Source organism: Nymphalis io, chromosome 11, assembly GCF_905147045.1.
Source record: "Nymphalis io chromosome 11, ilAglIoxx1.1, whole genome shotgun sequence".
NCBI lineage: Eukaryota > Metazoa > Arthropoda > Insecta > Lepidoptera > Nymphalidae > Nymphalis > Nymphalis io.
The window spans coordinates 10,070,355-10,088,021 of NC_065898.1; the positions used below are offsets into that span (position 1 = coordinate 10,070,355).

General features: G+C 33.7%; 1 protein-coding gene across 1 annotated transcript in view; it reads right to left on the reverse strand.

The window, feature by feature from the left end:
• LOC126771808 (uncharacterized) overlaps window positions 1-17,667 on the reverse strand; it is a 30,721-nt gene that overhangs the window by 9,450 nt on the left and 3,604 nt on the right. Inside the window, 9 exon segments of the mRNA XM_050491915.1 lie at window positions 3,314-3,378; window positions 9,024-9,035; window positions 10,923-11,684; window positions 11,769-12,104; window positions 13,387-13,483; window positions 13,555-13,648; window positions 13,894-13,999; window positions 15,398-15,488; window positions 17,078-17,159. Coding sequence (XP_050347872.1) covers window positions 3,314-3,378; window positions 9,024-9,035; window positions 10,923-11,684; window positions 11,769-12,104; window positions 13,387-13,483; window positions 13,555-13,648; window positions 13,894-13,999; window positions 15,398-15,488; window positions 17,078-17,159 — 1,645 coding nt within the window.

Below are 17,667 nucleotides of genomic sequence, written 5' to 3' on the forward strand. Positions count from 1 at the left end.
TGACAAAAAATACGTTAACAAAAAAAAACAAAATAATGATTGAATTATAAACCATAAAAGTATTAATATCCAACCACTAAGATAAAATTAGGAGGCATTAACATCATAAAAGTATGAATGCATCGTTCATAATCTTTTTTTCTGAATCATAAAGAGATCAATGATCCTTGTTCTAAAAAAACATACGTATTATTTTTAAAGTCTATTGATAAATTGGTATTTAATAGTTATTCGTCGTGAAGACCAAAGTCAAAGTTGAGATTATTAAATATGATGCTATGAATAGTATTTGAAGTTCAAGCATTCAGTATTATAACCTAAATGTATTTTTTATAAGAATAGAAATTCACTGTAATGATTTCTAATTATGGTTTAATTGTAATAAATAAAAGTAATACCAATAAAACATAGAATTACAGTAAATAGTATAATAGATAATTAATGTGGCAATATAACATCGTTAAGAGCGAATGCGTGGGGTGTGTCGTTCTTAAATATAAACTTGTTCCTCTGTTTCTCTTAAGATAGTGATACGAAATATCTAGACTTCATGTTTTTAGATTCAATCTATATCCATCACCACGTAAGAAACAGAAACCTTCCAATATTACCAAGACTGTTTAATTTTACCGCCGCGCCGTTAAGAAAAATGTTTCGCTATAACCAGAGAATATTACGGAGATATTCTAAAACGTACGGTTAATGTGCGGCTTAAAAGGCCTAAATATGCAAATTTTATAATAACGCCTATTTCTACTACCGCCCCGTTGGTCCTAGTGGCTAGCTTCCTAATTTGTGGGTTCTAATTCCAGGTCGGCGAATAAAACGTTTTGACTAATAAACTTTTCTGTCAATAAATACTTATTGTTAGTAGCAGCTTAAAGTTTGGAAGCAGACACTGCTTACCATAGAAAACTTATTTTGGAAAATATGTAAAGTCGGTGGTCATGAGCCCAGACTATACGGTCGGGTTGAATTACTGTCCCTTCGGATTATGACATTAGTAATAAGTAATTTAGTATTACTTAGTATTACTTAGTATTACTTAGTATTATTTAGTATATTTAGTATTTACTGTACTGTAATTTAGTATTATTTTACGGTTGTGATGATATATGTACCGAAACCGAAACCGAACCGAAACAGCCTGTGAATGTCCCACTGCTGGGCTAAAGGCCTCCTCTCCTCATTTTGAGGAGAAGGTTTGGAGCTTATTCCACCACGCTGCTCCAATGCGAGTTGGTGGATATATGTACATATTGCTTAAATTGTTTTTATAATACTATAAAAAATACTTTATCTCATTTGCATTTCCACATAAAAGATCAAAGCTTAAAGAATTGTTATAAAACTGACTTAATTAGTTAAATAACTTTATTGATGTGAAAGTGTAAAAAATACTAAAAACCAACGCAACCCTTTCCGTCTTAACGAGGAGCGCCAGGGAATCGCTTGCGCATGCTACTGTGACGTTCTGACAGACGACCCGCCTATGCAGGCCTCCATTCTCTAGGGGGGATTACCAGGGTACCGAGAACCACTGTAGACACACCCCCCGGCGGCGTCTATTGCGTCGAAGAGAGAAGGTATGCATAGCGCCTCTTTCTTCTCTCCGGCCTTCTTCATCGGAATGGGTCTGAAGCGGCATCCTCTTCCCGCTCCCATTTCGCGCCCTCCTTCTGCTACATCACACTTACACAGAAGGAGACCATTTCCGACCAGCACTCCTCGCTTCGAGCATCGCGTTGATGATGCTCGGCAAGAAGAAGTCTTCGCCGACAACCGCCACCAGGGAATGCCTCCGGGGCCCCCACGCGGCAAACTCCGTCAGGCTGTGATGCGCCGTGTCTGTTGGCGCACTACACTTGTCGCAGGGAGATGTCTCCCACATCTCCCGCCGCGCTATCTCGTATAGGTACTTATCAAATCAGCCGTGTCCGGATAAGTACCTGCGTCAACCTGAACCGGAGCGTGCCACGTTTTCTTTTGACTCAGCGACTATAGCGGGGACATACCGCCGTCACCAGGACCTCAGATCCTGCTCCCATCGGGTGATCGGGCCTGCTGGGCTAGGGCCCTGATCCGCCCGACTTCCGTCGACCCTGGACGGTCGCCGCGGGCTCTCACCTCGACCCGGAAGCGGTAATTTGACGTTAACCTTCTTATAACTCAAAATGTTATTTTTTATTAATTTTTATATTTAGTTTCAAATGAAACAAGTTTAGTTTCAAAGGAAAAAATATCAACCATGTTTTTGATACAATGCGTATAATACGATTGTAGTTAGTGTTCAGTATTTATTTAACAACATTGTCGTAGTTTTGTTATACATAGTAGATAATATACAAAAATATAATATTAATTATATTATTATAAGTTTCAAATAAAACATGTAATAGAGTGTTATTAATTTATCATGAAAGAATAAGATTCGTTTGACGATCGATTGTCATTATTTTTCATTGATACCTAACCAAGGTTTTTTTTAATCAAGACATCTTGGCAAGGACGTCATATTATTTAAAACTTGTCACGATTAGGTACCAGCGGCTGCATTATTACAGGCGCTGATTACAGTCAACCTCAGCAAGTAACGGGTATATACGCATAAACAGTTAATATTATCCTGAATAAATGTTTCACTTGACATTAGATGTACAACCATAATAACTTTACAACAATTATTAGATAATCCATTATATTTTCATACGTTTATAATAAGCACCTTTTATTTTAAAATGTATGTAATGTTAATTTTATATAAAATACATGTTTTATTCTAATGCATAAAAATGTTATACGCGATAAACATCAAATTCTTCTAATCAACGTTTCATATTTAATAGTACATAATGAAAAACAAACAATAGCTACATATTATTGGTATAATTGATAGATAGATAGTAATTACTTTTTATTCGTATTTTATGTATATTTGTGCCTAGATACGTTAATTGCTATTTTTAATTAACCTGTCGCCGCGTGCTCTTCATTCATTACCTCGTATGGAGGTATGGATAACGTGTTTGTTTACATACTAGTTTTTTATTTTTATTTATCATTACTAGAAGGAAATAAAACGTATATAATTTAAGGGTACATTTGTCTTTTATTTACATTTTATTATGTCTTAATTGATTAGCTATTACTTGATCCGTGAGCTAATAAAATATTTTTTTTGCATCACTAGCGACACTATGTATCCCCCACATAGATACTTTAAAACTTTTAAAAAAAATTTATGCAAAGCATAGACACGGCACGGCCGTAGTTCTATTTATACATTATATAGCAACACAAAAAGGTAACTTACGTGACATTCCTTGCTTGTGTGTTCGTCGCAACCAACAGTAGAGCGGCGGCCACCCACCACAGTCTCTGGGGATACAAATAATTGCCGATGACATGAGGTGTAAAAAGTATATTCGTGGTTTTCTTACGATTAATATTTTTTTTAATCAAATTAACGTAATATAATTTACGTTATATATAATTTTAAGTATTACAATTGAAATGAAACGATTTATTACATTTAAGACATATCTATTTTTTAAGACTATTTGATATATTTTTGAAGCATTATTATATTTTGTTTGAATAAATATATTTGCATAGGTTCTTTAAATAAATATGAGCCCATGCCCACATAGCAAAAAGTCTGATAAGGTAGCGGCATGTTATCTCACGCGGTCGCTTTAAATACGCGCCACTAATAACTTCTGGGTGGTTGTCGGCGACTCGACTCTTTGTTTATCTAAATTCTAAAATAATTCATTGTGTTCACGGTCTCAAGTTTAGTTAACTTAATATAATAAATATATAGGCCTCTGCATCTTTGTCAGATGATTTAAGCAAGCCACTCTCCGTGTTGTTTTCCACCTGCAAGACAGGTGAGCGAAGTGTCCTCTCCGTGGATGCTGCTACGCCTGGGCAGGCGACTTTATGGCAACACGGGCTTGCCCAGTACCCATGCCACCCTCTCCTCCTCCCCAGCAGGATCCGCAGGAATGACGAGTCAATACGTGTGGTGCTGGTTTGGCCGCAGGTGACTGGCTTACGCCTAAACGGAGGCACCGCTCCGGGTTTAATATTAGTTTTCCTTCTTCTTTGGCGTGACGCTGGGATAATTTTGGGAAACAACGTATCAAGGAGAGGGGGGAGGATACTGTGATCACGGAAGATACAGGAATGTGCCACTAGTAGCTAGAGCAGGCCGGGGTCGCGTACCCGTAGTGATTCCAACCAGCTGTCGGACAGATAACTGGTAGATCCACCCTCTGGACATAACATAACTTAATATAAGCGTAAGCAATTAGGTATATCTGAAACCTAGCGCATGCACCTACTACCAGTATACCTATACTTCGCTGATTTATATTATTATAATAATAAGAAAAAAATTAACGAGATTATGTTTTTATTTACTTTACTCAATATTAATTTATTGTTTTTTTTTATATTGAATTATTTTAATAATCATCCTTTTCGACTTTTAAAATACAGAAAACTAAATGTTTTCTAAGGAAAACTAATTATTAACATTATTATTTCAGAATATATTTAGCTCTACAAAATACTACATGCAATAACAATCTCTATCTCTACTCTCCATGTGAGTACATGTAGTTAATTCATAGAAAATATTTATCATTATAAATTCCCAACAATTTAAGTATATAGACTTTCATTATGAAGCTATTGATTCAACAAGTTACTTATATATTTAGGTTTCAACGTATATCTACTAAAATTAATAAGTAGTAGGTACACATCAGTATGCTTTGAATAAATTTCAACAGCTGCAGGCTAATCTACTCAATAATGACATACTGCTTTAAAATTTATTACCCATACTCGCAATAAATTAAACTATCAATAAATATTATTAACCCCATTAACCTGTTTCCTTACATTCTACGATTCGTAAGGCAAGTACAATATTTCGAAACTTCGTTGTTTACAATAGCTTTTTTCCTCCACCGTCCGCTTTGTTTATATGATCAAGCAAGGAAAGTTCAGTTCTGTTTAAATTACTAAACGATTTTAAAACAAATTACTACCGCATTACAATCTGCCTTAATTGGCTTTAAACGCAAGCATTCTAAAAATTAAATTTATTATGTGAATAAAATAAACCAATAGAATCGAGCATAATCATCGCTTTCAGCTCTGTGTTCAATTTAATTATAGTTTTTGTATAAATATACCTATTGATTTGGATAATACCGACATGAAATCTACCTTAATTAGTACTTTTTCTTTAACGTTCCTACTCAGATAAATAAATCGTATACAGATAAATATTAAACCGCTTTAATATTGTCTATGAAAAAATGTTTATATTCATAACTTTAAAGTAGGATTATCTAACATTTATATAAACAGTTATATTACTTTTAGAAATGTCATGACACATACAACATTACGACTATTGTTTAATAAGACTAGTATGAATAAATTTTACACGCGGAAGCTTTGCTACATGAAGTATAAATTTTCGCATATTCTGAAATTAAGAATGAATAAATTTAGAATGAAAAGTCCGTCCAAGTTGCCTCCCTGAATTAACCATTTATGCAAATTATTCAAAGAACGCAATTTGTTGTACATACACATATTTTAGTCACGACTAATGACGTTAGGTACTACGCAATGCACTAACAAAAGTAACGGGAAAGGAGTTTAGTATAAAATGTGGAATCGAGACCTTGGCCGGGATCCAGGTTAATTACGCACAAAGACACAGGATTGCGCCTAATTTATATGAGTCACCCACGTTACCATCCTTTCTGGTTATTCAATTCCAATTAACAACAAATAATTATTTAAGTTTCTCAAAATACCAAAATATCATTAAAACTTAATGTTTTAGCATAGGTGACTGTGTCATGTGGTAACTGAGCAATGTATATTAATTTAACTTATTTACACAACATTGATTCTTTTAATGTTTAAGTTTAACAGAAACAACTTTGCGTAATTAACTGAGACGGTGTAAATACTAAAGTATATTCAAAAACTCATTTAACAACCAATACAGTACACAACAATTCATATTTTGTTATTATAACGATTTATATTGTGTTAAACAATTATATCTATTTTCATTGAAGTTAGAATGCAGTGTGCATTATATAAACTCGATCGAGTCTTATCGCCTTTTGTTAAGATGAGTACTATGTTGCATTAAGCTTTGCACAATTTATGTTGATGTGTGGTTGCTTTGTACGTCTTCCTGTTTGTGCATTTGTTCATAGATATTTGCACTTTTTGTTGTTTTGCGTTGTTTTTATAGCTATAATAAATAATTTTTATAATGTTTTGCCACAATATTACAACAAAGTTCTAGTTGACAAGAGGATTACTAGATTTAGATGAAATAATATTTCCTTCGCCAAACCGGAACCTAGTATGCAAAGTATCTATTATTTGGTGGTAATATAAATCATAATTGGATGATATACATATGGATATCCAGACGAACTTGCTCAAAACACTATAAACAAGTATTCTCCAACGCACACGACTTTCGCTCGTCGATCGTTAAATTAATAAAATTATAATGTTTTGTTGCTGGAAGCTAGCTTTATATGTATATTCTGAGGGGAGAGGCACGGTTTTGCTGACATGTAAGTACCAATGGAAGCTATATGTATATTTCATAGTTCTATTTCACTTAGTTTTAAGAATATTTCATATGTATTTAAATACATAAATTAAATAAACAATATATGTCCATACTTATACGATCGCTGCGTCCAGTGCAGGTATTGAATAAATATCTGAATTCTAAAAAAAGTAAATAAAAACGTTAATTACATATGCAAACGACGTACCCATAATAACTCAATTTCATGTCACGATGAGGCGTGAAAAGCATGCGTCAGGTTTAAAAGCATGGGGCAATAAACTTTCATGTTCTCGGTTGTGGCTTATTTACTTAAGTATTTTTGTAAACCTATTATATGATAATATTTAAAACTTACGAAGTTATTAAGCATTCAACAACATCTTTTTATAGTGACTCATTTACAGTCCATTCAATTCGTCTTTGGAACTCTCTTCCACTAGCAGCAAGACGTGCACCAACTATTACTTCTTTTAAAAAAATGATAAAAGAGCACTATCTTGCTTCATGAAGAAATACTGCAATTAAATATTTTATTTATTATGTAAGTATCTATAGTATGTAAATGTATATATTTATAATGTGTATGTATATTATATTATTATATAATTATATATTTATGGAATATTTATTTATGTATCGTATATATACATATATATATTGTATCTATTTTTATTTTTTTATTTTTTTTATGTATTAAATAATTGTACACCCCTACCATCCTATCTCTCTCCTCTACCAAAGGTTGCCTGGAAGAGATCGCTGTTTTAGCGATAAGGCCGCCTATTGTACATTTTTCTTTTCTTTGTTTTGTTTTACTCCTATTATTTTTGTCTATATTGGTGTGCAATAAAGAGTATATAAATAAATAAATAAATAAATAAGCATTATTATGATTAGTTTGTCGGTCACATCATTTGAATTATCAAAGAGCAACAAACGTGATTTAACCTGATTGAACTTTTTTGTTAAAGGAACTATATAATCGTTATCAGGCGCCATTATGCGTAAATTAAACTTAAAAACTATCCTATTATATGAAATTAACACATATACTTACCAGATTGTATTGAATTTGTTGTTTTGGCATTATGGTGTGCCAAACATACCCATTTTTATAATAAAACTAGTTATGCTCCGCAGTTTCATCTGCTGGATTATACTCATATGCTTGTTGTACAGACATAATGAGTTCATTCACATAATACCAGTAGTTTATTAAATGTCCGCTTCTAAGGTTCGTAGCGTAAATTATACCTATATCTTTCTCAATAGTTTCACTATCTTATCCAATAAATAATAAAATTATTAATATTGGACTCGTGCCTACTTCCCGAGACCAACCATACAATCTCTCCTACTTTAAAATATAAAATTGTTAAGATATAAATTAAATGTATATAAATTAAATATACATTATTTTATGTGCTTGATGTAGTCTCCTATAATTGAAGTAGCATACATATTTTGAAACAAAATACCACGATGCATCCTTTGTTATGTACAAATGTACATAAGCTTTGTATCCTTAATAAATAAATTAATATTAAAACAATATGTTTAAGAATATTTCTCCCAAAATATCATGTCGTGTCTTATTATCAACCTTTGACATTTGAATATAAGTGTCTAAACGATAAATTATTTGTTTTTCATACATTATTCATTATGAAATTATTATTTTAACGTCGTATTGATATTTATTAATACCTTACTTATCTGAAACGGTAGTTATATTGGAACCTATATTCTTTACGGAAATACCTAATTAAAGTTATTTACGTCGCCTATATTTGATTTATATAATTGTGTATTTTTCATACATTAAATCGTTTTTATTGACTAATGCGTGTAGCTGATCACGGGAAACACCCATAAGGTAAATTATCAATTTATCATTTAGTTATGATACACCTACATGATATCAAAAACAAATATTGAAAAATGTAGAGCTCACCATATTAAGTATTGCCATGTTCTTTTACTTCTAATTTAAACGAGGAAGCACTATTCTTTTTTGTTTTTAACTGTATGTTATACGAGATCGAAGCGAGGTCTAAATTTAAACTAATAGGCTGCGCTCGCGCGCGCTGTCGGTCGCGAACTGATCGATGAAAATTGAAATTTTGTTGAATAGAGCTGCAATGCGGCGCCGGCGCCGATGCCGCTGCGCCTTGTATGCAGGGTGAACGAATGCGCCTGATTATTATGCCTTGGTGTTCTTGATCGACATTCCACATGTCTAAAGAGCTTTATATTTGGACACTATCGGTCAATCAACGTTTAATAACCATTAATTAATGCTCGAAGAACACCAATAGGTGTACTACCTATTATAAGATTACCTATATATAAAGAAGGCAGTTAATCTATTGCAGTAACAGTAACCACACACGCAGTTAAAATGCTATAAATAACTACACTTATGACTTAGTGGTCTCAACTTTAAGACGCAAATAATAAACCCAATCGGAGAAAGGTTTGTAGGTATAGTCTAGGTTACCCTGCATAATATATTAAAATTTTAGATTTGATGTAGCGAATGCTCGATGTGTTTTAGGAAATTAGAATATTGAATAACAGTCTTATTTATTAAAAACTAACTAAGACCCGGAACGCTTTGCAAATCGAACTTTAGATATTTTCTTTTCTTTCCACAAACCTTCACGCAAGTCCCTTCAACTATACAAATAAATTTTAATATATAATTGAATATAAATAGATTGGTCCGTATTCATTCATGTAATTAGTACGCGCCGGCCCTCTCTCTAGGATAGAATAAACTCACTGTTGCTATTATAATCGTCTAGTATACAGCTTTGTAGTAATTTGTAGAAAACAGTAACTTAACATAATAAAAGTAGGACATACTGATACATCTACCTTATATACATTGTCAATCTTTAAGTAAGTTAAGTACATACCCTGATTCGAATAAAATATCATCAGCTTATATAAAGGACATTGCTCTTGACAATTTCGGTTATGCTAACAGAGATAATGCGCACTATCTGCGGTGACGTATCCATTAGCAGTCGAGATCGTTGTATATTCGGCGAAATTTCTAACATATCAGACTTTGCCTAATCACAAAGTCAAAGAGAGTAACGTTGGCGTAAGTACTACAAATCAAAACTTATTATTGTAATTAAAAATTAATTTATCATTACCTAGTATTATCGTTGAGTGTGTAGTCATTATTAGTAGTTTATTCAATGGAGAAACTATTACTTGCTCATTGCAAATGTACATAAGCTTTGTTAAATATTGTTTTACTTCGGAAAATATAGGAATAATTTTGTATAACGGTAATTATTAAGTACTAGTAAAACCCGTGGCCAGTGTGGAATTCAGTTGGTGACGAAAATCCTTCAAATTCTACCATTTTTATAACAGATATAAAATATTAGATTATCTATTATTAAGTAAATAATAAAAAATATGGTTCGTTTGGGTTAGGGCTTACGCAAATAGATAAATCAACTTTAAAAGAAGAAGTTATTTTGAATTCACAGACAGACACTTCAATTTATTTGTATAGTAGGTATATAAGAAACGACATAAGCAAATGCATGCATTTAATATATATAAAAGTTTAATATAATAATCGCATCTGAGATATTTATTGTATCCTTAGTATTGCCATTTGATACAACAAGATAATTGATTTCCATATAGATGATCAATATTTGAATTTTAAATGAAACCAGTTTCACATAACTTTCAATTAAACATTATCGTACACAAACATCTATTGCGAATTGAATACTCTTATAATCTTGATAATTATTCCACGGAGAAACATTTAGTAAAATAGGAAGACTTGTGGGAGAACTACTTGCTTCACAATACGCTAGGTTAGTTACTTAAGCTAATGAAAGCTTGCAACGGCTCTCTCGGCCAAGTTATAAGAAACTTGAATATAATTAATTCCGTCGTATTTTCTAGCAAATTATGTAGATAATGGGAATGGGGTAACGTTAGGGTATTGTACTGGTCTTGGATATTGCACAAATATTTGATCTCGAAATCGAGACTCAGATATTTAAGATAGATTTATTTGAAAATAACGTCTATATTTAGAGTATTTACAAAAATTTTTTTCAGTAAAATTGTCCCGTACTATTATTCGCGCTTAAGGAAAAATTATTAAAACGTTTAAAATTAAATTTTATAACAATGAAATAAACCCAACGAATTGCGATAATAAACAATGAGCGAGATAAAGACCTTTAATAAATAATTAAACACAACCGATAACGAGGTCAAATACACACTAAATAACAATAACGACGAAGTTTTATTTCTTGAGAAGTTTAACGGTTCTGTGGACGATCCTCTTGTGTCTGCTCACACAGCCCGCAGTGCGGAAGGTCTTCCCGCACTCCGGGCAGCTGAAGGGGCGCTCGTCGGTGTGGGACCTGTTGTGAACTCTCAGAATGTCTAGTGAATTAAATCTCTTTCCACACGTTTCGCACTCGAATTTCCTCTCGTTCGCGTGGTAGGCGTAGTGACGGCGATACTGGGCCAGGATGTGGAAGCTCTTCCCGCAGACCTCGCAGGTCTTCTTCGGCGTCGGATTGTGGACCGCTCTGTGCACTATGAGGCCGCTCTTGAACTTAAACTTTTTCTCGCAGATTTCGCACGAGTAGCACTTGTCGATAGAATGCATGTCGAGATGGCTGACGAGGTTCCTCGTGTGTTTACCACAGACTTCGCACACTTTCCAGTAATCGTATCTCAGTTTGCGTATTTTTTTCCGCCTTATAATTTTCTTCTCTCCCTTGATCAGCTGTTTCGACTTGGTTGATGATTCCACTGCCAAGTCATCGTAATGTAAATCGACTTCAAAATCTTGACTTCCTGGATCGTCACCATCGTTTTTCAACCGGTGGTGACTGACGTCGGTTGGTATTTCTATTTTAATTTTATTTGACGAACTATTTCGCAGTTCCCTGTCGGCTTCTTGACATTTCCGTCTGAATTTGTACGCGTTCTCTAATTCTTTAACACAACTCAGGCATATTTGCGTTGGTAACGTATCCGATTGATCTACCTGCAACAATGGAATTTGGGTTGCAATAATTTAACTTTACATCTATATTAATTGAAAGGCAAGTGAGCAGATGTTCGTAATTACCTCGATACCACCAATGATCTTTAATTTATGAGCTAGGTCCAGTCCGTCGTCGTCAGTCTGGTTGTAAATGCTGACACAGCCATCTTCGTTCGAACAAGACCTGCACAGATTCGTCTCAATGGTTTCAAATTTCGGCTTGACGAGAGACAATCTCTGTTTCAGGTCGAAGAGTTTCATATCGTCTTCAAGGTCATCATCGAGAGCCACGTCTTCGTAGTGATCATCTTTTTGCTCCTTAATGACATGCTTCTCATGAATCTCAATGTATTTTGCGATCGCTTCGAAGTAAGGCCATTGCTCGTTCAGAATACCTTTGTTGGCAAATTTCTGTTTCCACTGAAATAACGAATATATACATACATATATACAATATGTATAGAAATAATTGTATTTATATTTCTTTAATGTTTGATAAGTTTAATTGTTTATATCTGATAATAAAAAAAAGTTAGAAATGACATTTAACAAAATATTTGATGTTTTAAAAAAATAATTATTTAGTAAGAAAAGTAATGAGGAATCGAGAGGAAAAACGGAATAATAAACTTAAAATGTCGTTTCTTTGGATACAAAGCAACCTCAAGTTTATTTATTTCTAATCCTTAAGATAATAAAATAATATTAAAAATAATAATAAAAATTTAGCTTATATATATATATATATTACATATGACCGGTTGTTTGTAGAAACGTAATTTCGAACCATATAGTTTTGTTAAAAATTTTTATGCAATATCATATCTAAAACAAATAGACATAATATTTATTACAAGTATAATATATTTTATGTCATATAACGACCATTAGTAACATATTTTAATATATCTTGGGACATTTTTCACACACGGTCATCTGATCCCAAATTAAGCTTGTATAGAGCTTGTACTATGGAAACTATTTTAGGTACCACCCACTCATCAGATATTCTACACTGGTGGTAGGGCTTTGTGCAAGCTCGTCTGGGTAGGTACCACCCACTCATCAGATATACTACACTGGTGGTAGGGCTTTGTGCAAGCTCGTCTGGGTAGGTACCACCCACTCATCAGATATTCTACCGCAAAAAAGTAGTACTTGATATTGTTGTGTTCTGGTTTGAAGGGTGAGTGAGCCAGCGTAATTACAGGCACAAGGGACATAAAATCTTAGTTCCCAAGGTTGGTCGCGCATTGGATATGTAAGCGATGGTTGACATTTCTTACAATGCCAATATCTAAGGGTTGATTGGTGACCACTTACCATCAGGTGGTATATATGCTCGTCCGCCTTCCTATTCTATAAAAAAAAAAAACCAGACATCTGATATACTACATATACTATTTTTCTTTTGTAAATATATACTTATATAGATAATTACACCCAGACTCGGGACAAACATACATGTTCATGCACACAAATATCTGTCCTGGGTGAGAATCGAACCCACAACCATACGGCGTGAAAGGCAAGCATCCACCAACCACGCCAACCGGCACGTCGTTAATATTAATTAACAATTGAAGCATTATCTATATCATTATTAAACTTATCTTTATTAGTATTATAAAAATAAGAAAGATGGTCTATTTTTATGTAGTTGAGGACATTGTTAATTTAATTACATAAATAGTTTTATTACCCTGAAAGTTTTCAATAAATATTTCCAAATTTCTGGTAGATCTAACAAACTGTGATCTAAGGGAATACCGATTGTTCTCAGTCGCTTTTCGACTTCTCTGGAAGAATAGAAAATAGTATTACTCAAATATATACTGATATTAATATATATATATTATAAGAACAATACCGCCAAGAATCTTCGGAATTCTTCGCTGTGAATCTAAATAAATGGTCTAAGTCCGTTCTGGCACTTATCAAATTTAATACCCATTCTTCTTGCCCTGAAAAAAATTTTTAGTATAAAATTAATTTACACGAATGATACGATTCGATATAAGTAATAAAATACCAATCAAAATTATCTTTAGATTTCTGATTTTTTTTTACAAAATTCAAACTTCTATTATTACTTTATTTTCAACCGCATTATAAAAAATTGAGACTTAATTTTTTTTTAAATTATATAACACTTCGTATCGTATACAATAAGCACAGGCGAGCTAAATAAAAATAAAAAATTACTCACAACCAACCAATGGGTTAAGGCTCAGGCTGCCCTCTCCAAAGTAGAGCTCGAATAATGTGTAATAAACCCATGATTTGTTGTTCGTTGCTTTCGCTTTTTGATACTCCTATTAACAAAATTATCAAATAATCTGAAGAATGTTATCGACACGAAACGAACACAAATGACTTAAAATGTATTTTCCATTTTAAGACTTCGTTCCGTTCGTGTACTTGTACTTTTAAAAGTGATTGTATAACCAAAGACATTAGTGCAATTCGAAAATGTAATACGAATAATTATATAGTGGATCGTCGCCGAGATGGTCCTGTGGTAAGAACGCGTGAATCTTAACCGATGATCGTGGGTTCAAACCCGGGCAAGCACCACTGAATTTTCATGTGCTTAATTTGTGATTATAATTCATCTCGTGCTTTACGGTGAAGGAAAACATCGTGAGGAAACCTGCATGTGTCTAATTTCACTGAAATTCTGCCACATGTGAATTCTACCAACCCGCATTGGAGCAGCGTGGTGGAATAAGCTCCAAACCTTCTCCTCAAAAAGAGGAGAGGAGGCCTTTAGCCCAGCAGTGGGACATTCACAGGCTGTTACGGTACGGTATATAGTGGATAGAACAACAGTGTTCAAACTGTCCAAAAACTATTTGTTTATAATTCATCCTGAGCTTGATGGTAAAGGACACTCGCATGTGTACGAAATTCTGCCACATAGGCTTGCTGGAAAACAGTTTTAATTTGACAAATAAAAAGGTTAAACAAACAAATCTTTAGATCATGCTCTTTTGGGCAGTTAATAAAACAATCTCGAGTATTTTAATAAAACGTCGTAAGGATGAACAAAATTAAGTAAAGCATTCAAGAACGATAGTTTAGTTGACTGTTGAAAATGTAAGTTTCCAATTTTAGATCATTTCGTAAATTTGATATTACGTATTGGGTGTATAAGAAAAATATTTAAAAGAAAAAGTAAGTAGAATGAATTTTTTCTAAACCTTAATGGTAATGTCGCTTTTGGTTAAAATGCTTTAGATAATATTATATTATTATATATATATATATATATATATATATATATATATATATATATATATATGACTGCCCCGTTGGTCTAGTGGCTTGATATAAGGCCGCAGACCCGGAGGTCCTGGGTTCAATTCCGCGGTCGGGCCAATAAAAAAGTTATTGTGTTTTTCTGTCAGAAAATTCTCAGTAGCAGCCCGGAGTCTGGAAGTTGGAAGTGTGAACACTCCCGTGCCTCGGAAAGCACGTAAAGCCGTTGGTCCTGCGCCTGAACTCTTTCCGGTCGTGTCGGATTGCCGTCCCATCGGATTATGAGAGTTAAGGAATAGAGAGTGCACCTGTGTTTACGCACACACTTGTGCACTATAATATCTCCTGCGTATTTGGCTAATCTCTCTTGAGATTGGCCGCCGTGGCCGAAATCGGTCTGGAGGACATTATTATTATTATTATATAATGTCATATTATTATTAAGTACATACAGCATAAGTGGCCGCCCATTTTCTACAAATCTCTCTTCCAGTTAATGTTTTCGGGAACCCGTACTCCTCTATCATGATTGCTCGAAGATTACTAATAAAATAAAATCGTAAAATAATAATTATTATTTAACTCGTAACGGTTAGACTTCTTAATGCTAAGTTTAGCCGTAGACTTAGGTTTCAAGTTATAATTATTGCCATGTAATAGGCGACACAGAGTTCCATCAACTTGTATAATCAGATCTAGAATGTAATAAAAACATATAAAAAAATATCGTTTCTTAAAGATATACATAAGTTTGTTGGTAGTTCATATTATTTAATGCTTTTGCCTGAAGTCTGGAGTCTCCCAAGGCTACCATCTAGGACCATTACTATTTAATATATATTTATTTTTTAATATCTTGGGACATTATTCACACACGGCCATCTGATCCCAAACTAAGCAGAGCTTGTACTATGGAAACCAGACAACTGTTATACTATATATACTACTTTTCTTTTGTAAATACATACTTATATAGATAATTACACCCAGACTCAGGACAAACAGACTATACATAGACGTTAACTGCGTGATTTTGTTTTAATATTTCAAAATGGTATTGTTCATAGATGAAAAAAAAAACATAAAATTGCTTTTGACATTTACCAAATGATAATAAGATACTGGTAATGTATGAAACGGTTACGCTAAATTCGATTACATACTACAGATGTCAAATTTTACTGGTGGTGGCTTTGTGCAAGCTCGTCTGGGTAGGTACCACCCACTCATCAGATATTCTACCGCAAAACAGCAGTACTTGGTATTGTTGTGTTCCGGTTTGAAGGGTGAGTGAGCCAGTGTAATTACAGGCACAAGGGACATAACATCTTAGTTCCCAATGTTGGTGGCGCATTGGTGATGTAAGTGATGGTTAACATTTCTTACAATGCCAATGTCTATGGGCGTTGGTGACCACTTACCATCAGGTGGCCCATGCGCTCGTCCGCCTTCCTATTTTATAAAAAAAAAACAAGGATCTTTGTACTAGACGATGTTGCCGCAAATACGATTTTGATAAGTACAATTTTATCATTTATACTTTACTGTATTTGAAAGATTATTCCGTGTTTTTTTAATTTCATTTTAAGAATTCCTGGTTGTTATTCATATTCATAATGTATTAAAATTACGCTAATGATTTAAAATCTATAATTTAGATTGTGAATAATTAATTCTTCGTCAGTTTAATATTTTTTTATAGAATAAGAAGGTGGACGAGCCTATGGACCATCTGATGGTAAGTGGTCACCAACGCCCATAGACATTGGTATTGTAAGAAATGTTAACCATCGCTTACATCACCAATGCACCGACCTTGGGAACTAAGATGTTATGTGCCTGTAATTACACTGGCTCACTCACCCTTCAAACCGGAACACAACAATACCAAGTACTGCTGTTTTGCGGTAGAATATCTGATGAGTGGGTGGTACCTACCCAGACGAGCTTGCACAAAGCTCTACCACCAGTAGTAATCAAAGGTACACCAGGTACAACTGAAGAGTACAAACTCTGTATTAATTTAAAAATATTAATGTAGGTACTTATTAATAAATACCATATAATTATTATATTAATACCGGATGGTTATATACCAGTTATAGTGCAAAGTTAAAGCTTAAAAGACTCACTTCCACGCCCATTTTCGATCCCTAAAAAGCCAGTCATTTTGAAGGCGGATCTGTATAAACGATTCCGTTATATCCTTCGACCCTAAAAATAAGATAAAATTATAATAGAAATAATAAAATATATGGTTTGTTATAATATAGTCTTTTTATACAATGGTCTTCTGATTGAGAGAATTTCGAAAATTACAAAAGTTAACCTGTATTTGCTCAAACGCCGAAGAATAACTAATTTACCATTTATCTGAATTTTAATTGGTCGATTGCAGTCGATGACTCTGTAGGCGAACAATTGGCGTTTAATATTTAATCGAATTGTCAAATGAGAGTCTATAACATTATTTTTAATTTTACCAAGAGTCGAGATGGCCCAGTGATAAGAATGCAAGGGCAAGCACCACTGACTTTTCATGTGTGATTATAATTCATCTCGTGCTTTACGGTGAAGGAAAACATCGTAAGGAAACCTGCATGTGTCTAATTTCATTGAAATTCTACCACATGTGTATTCCACCAACCCGCATTGGAGCAGCGTGGTGGAATAAGCTCCAAACTTTCTCCTCAAAAAGAGGAGAGGAGGCCTATAGCCCAGC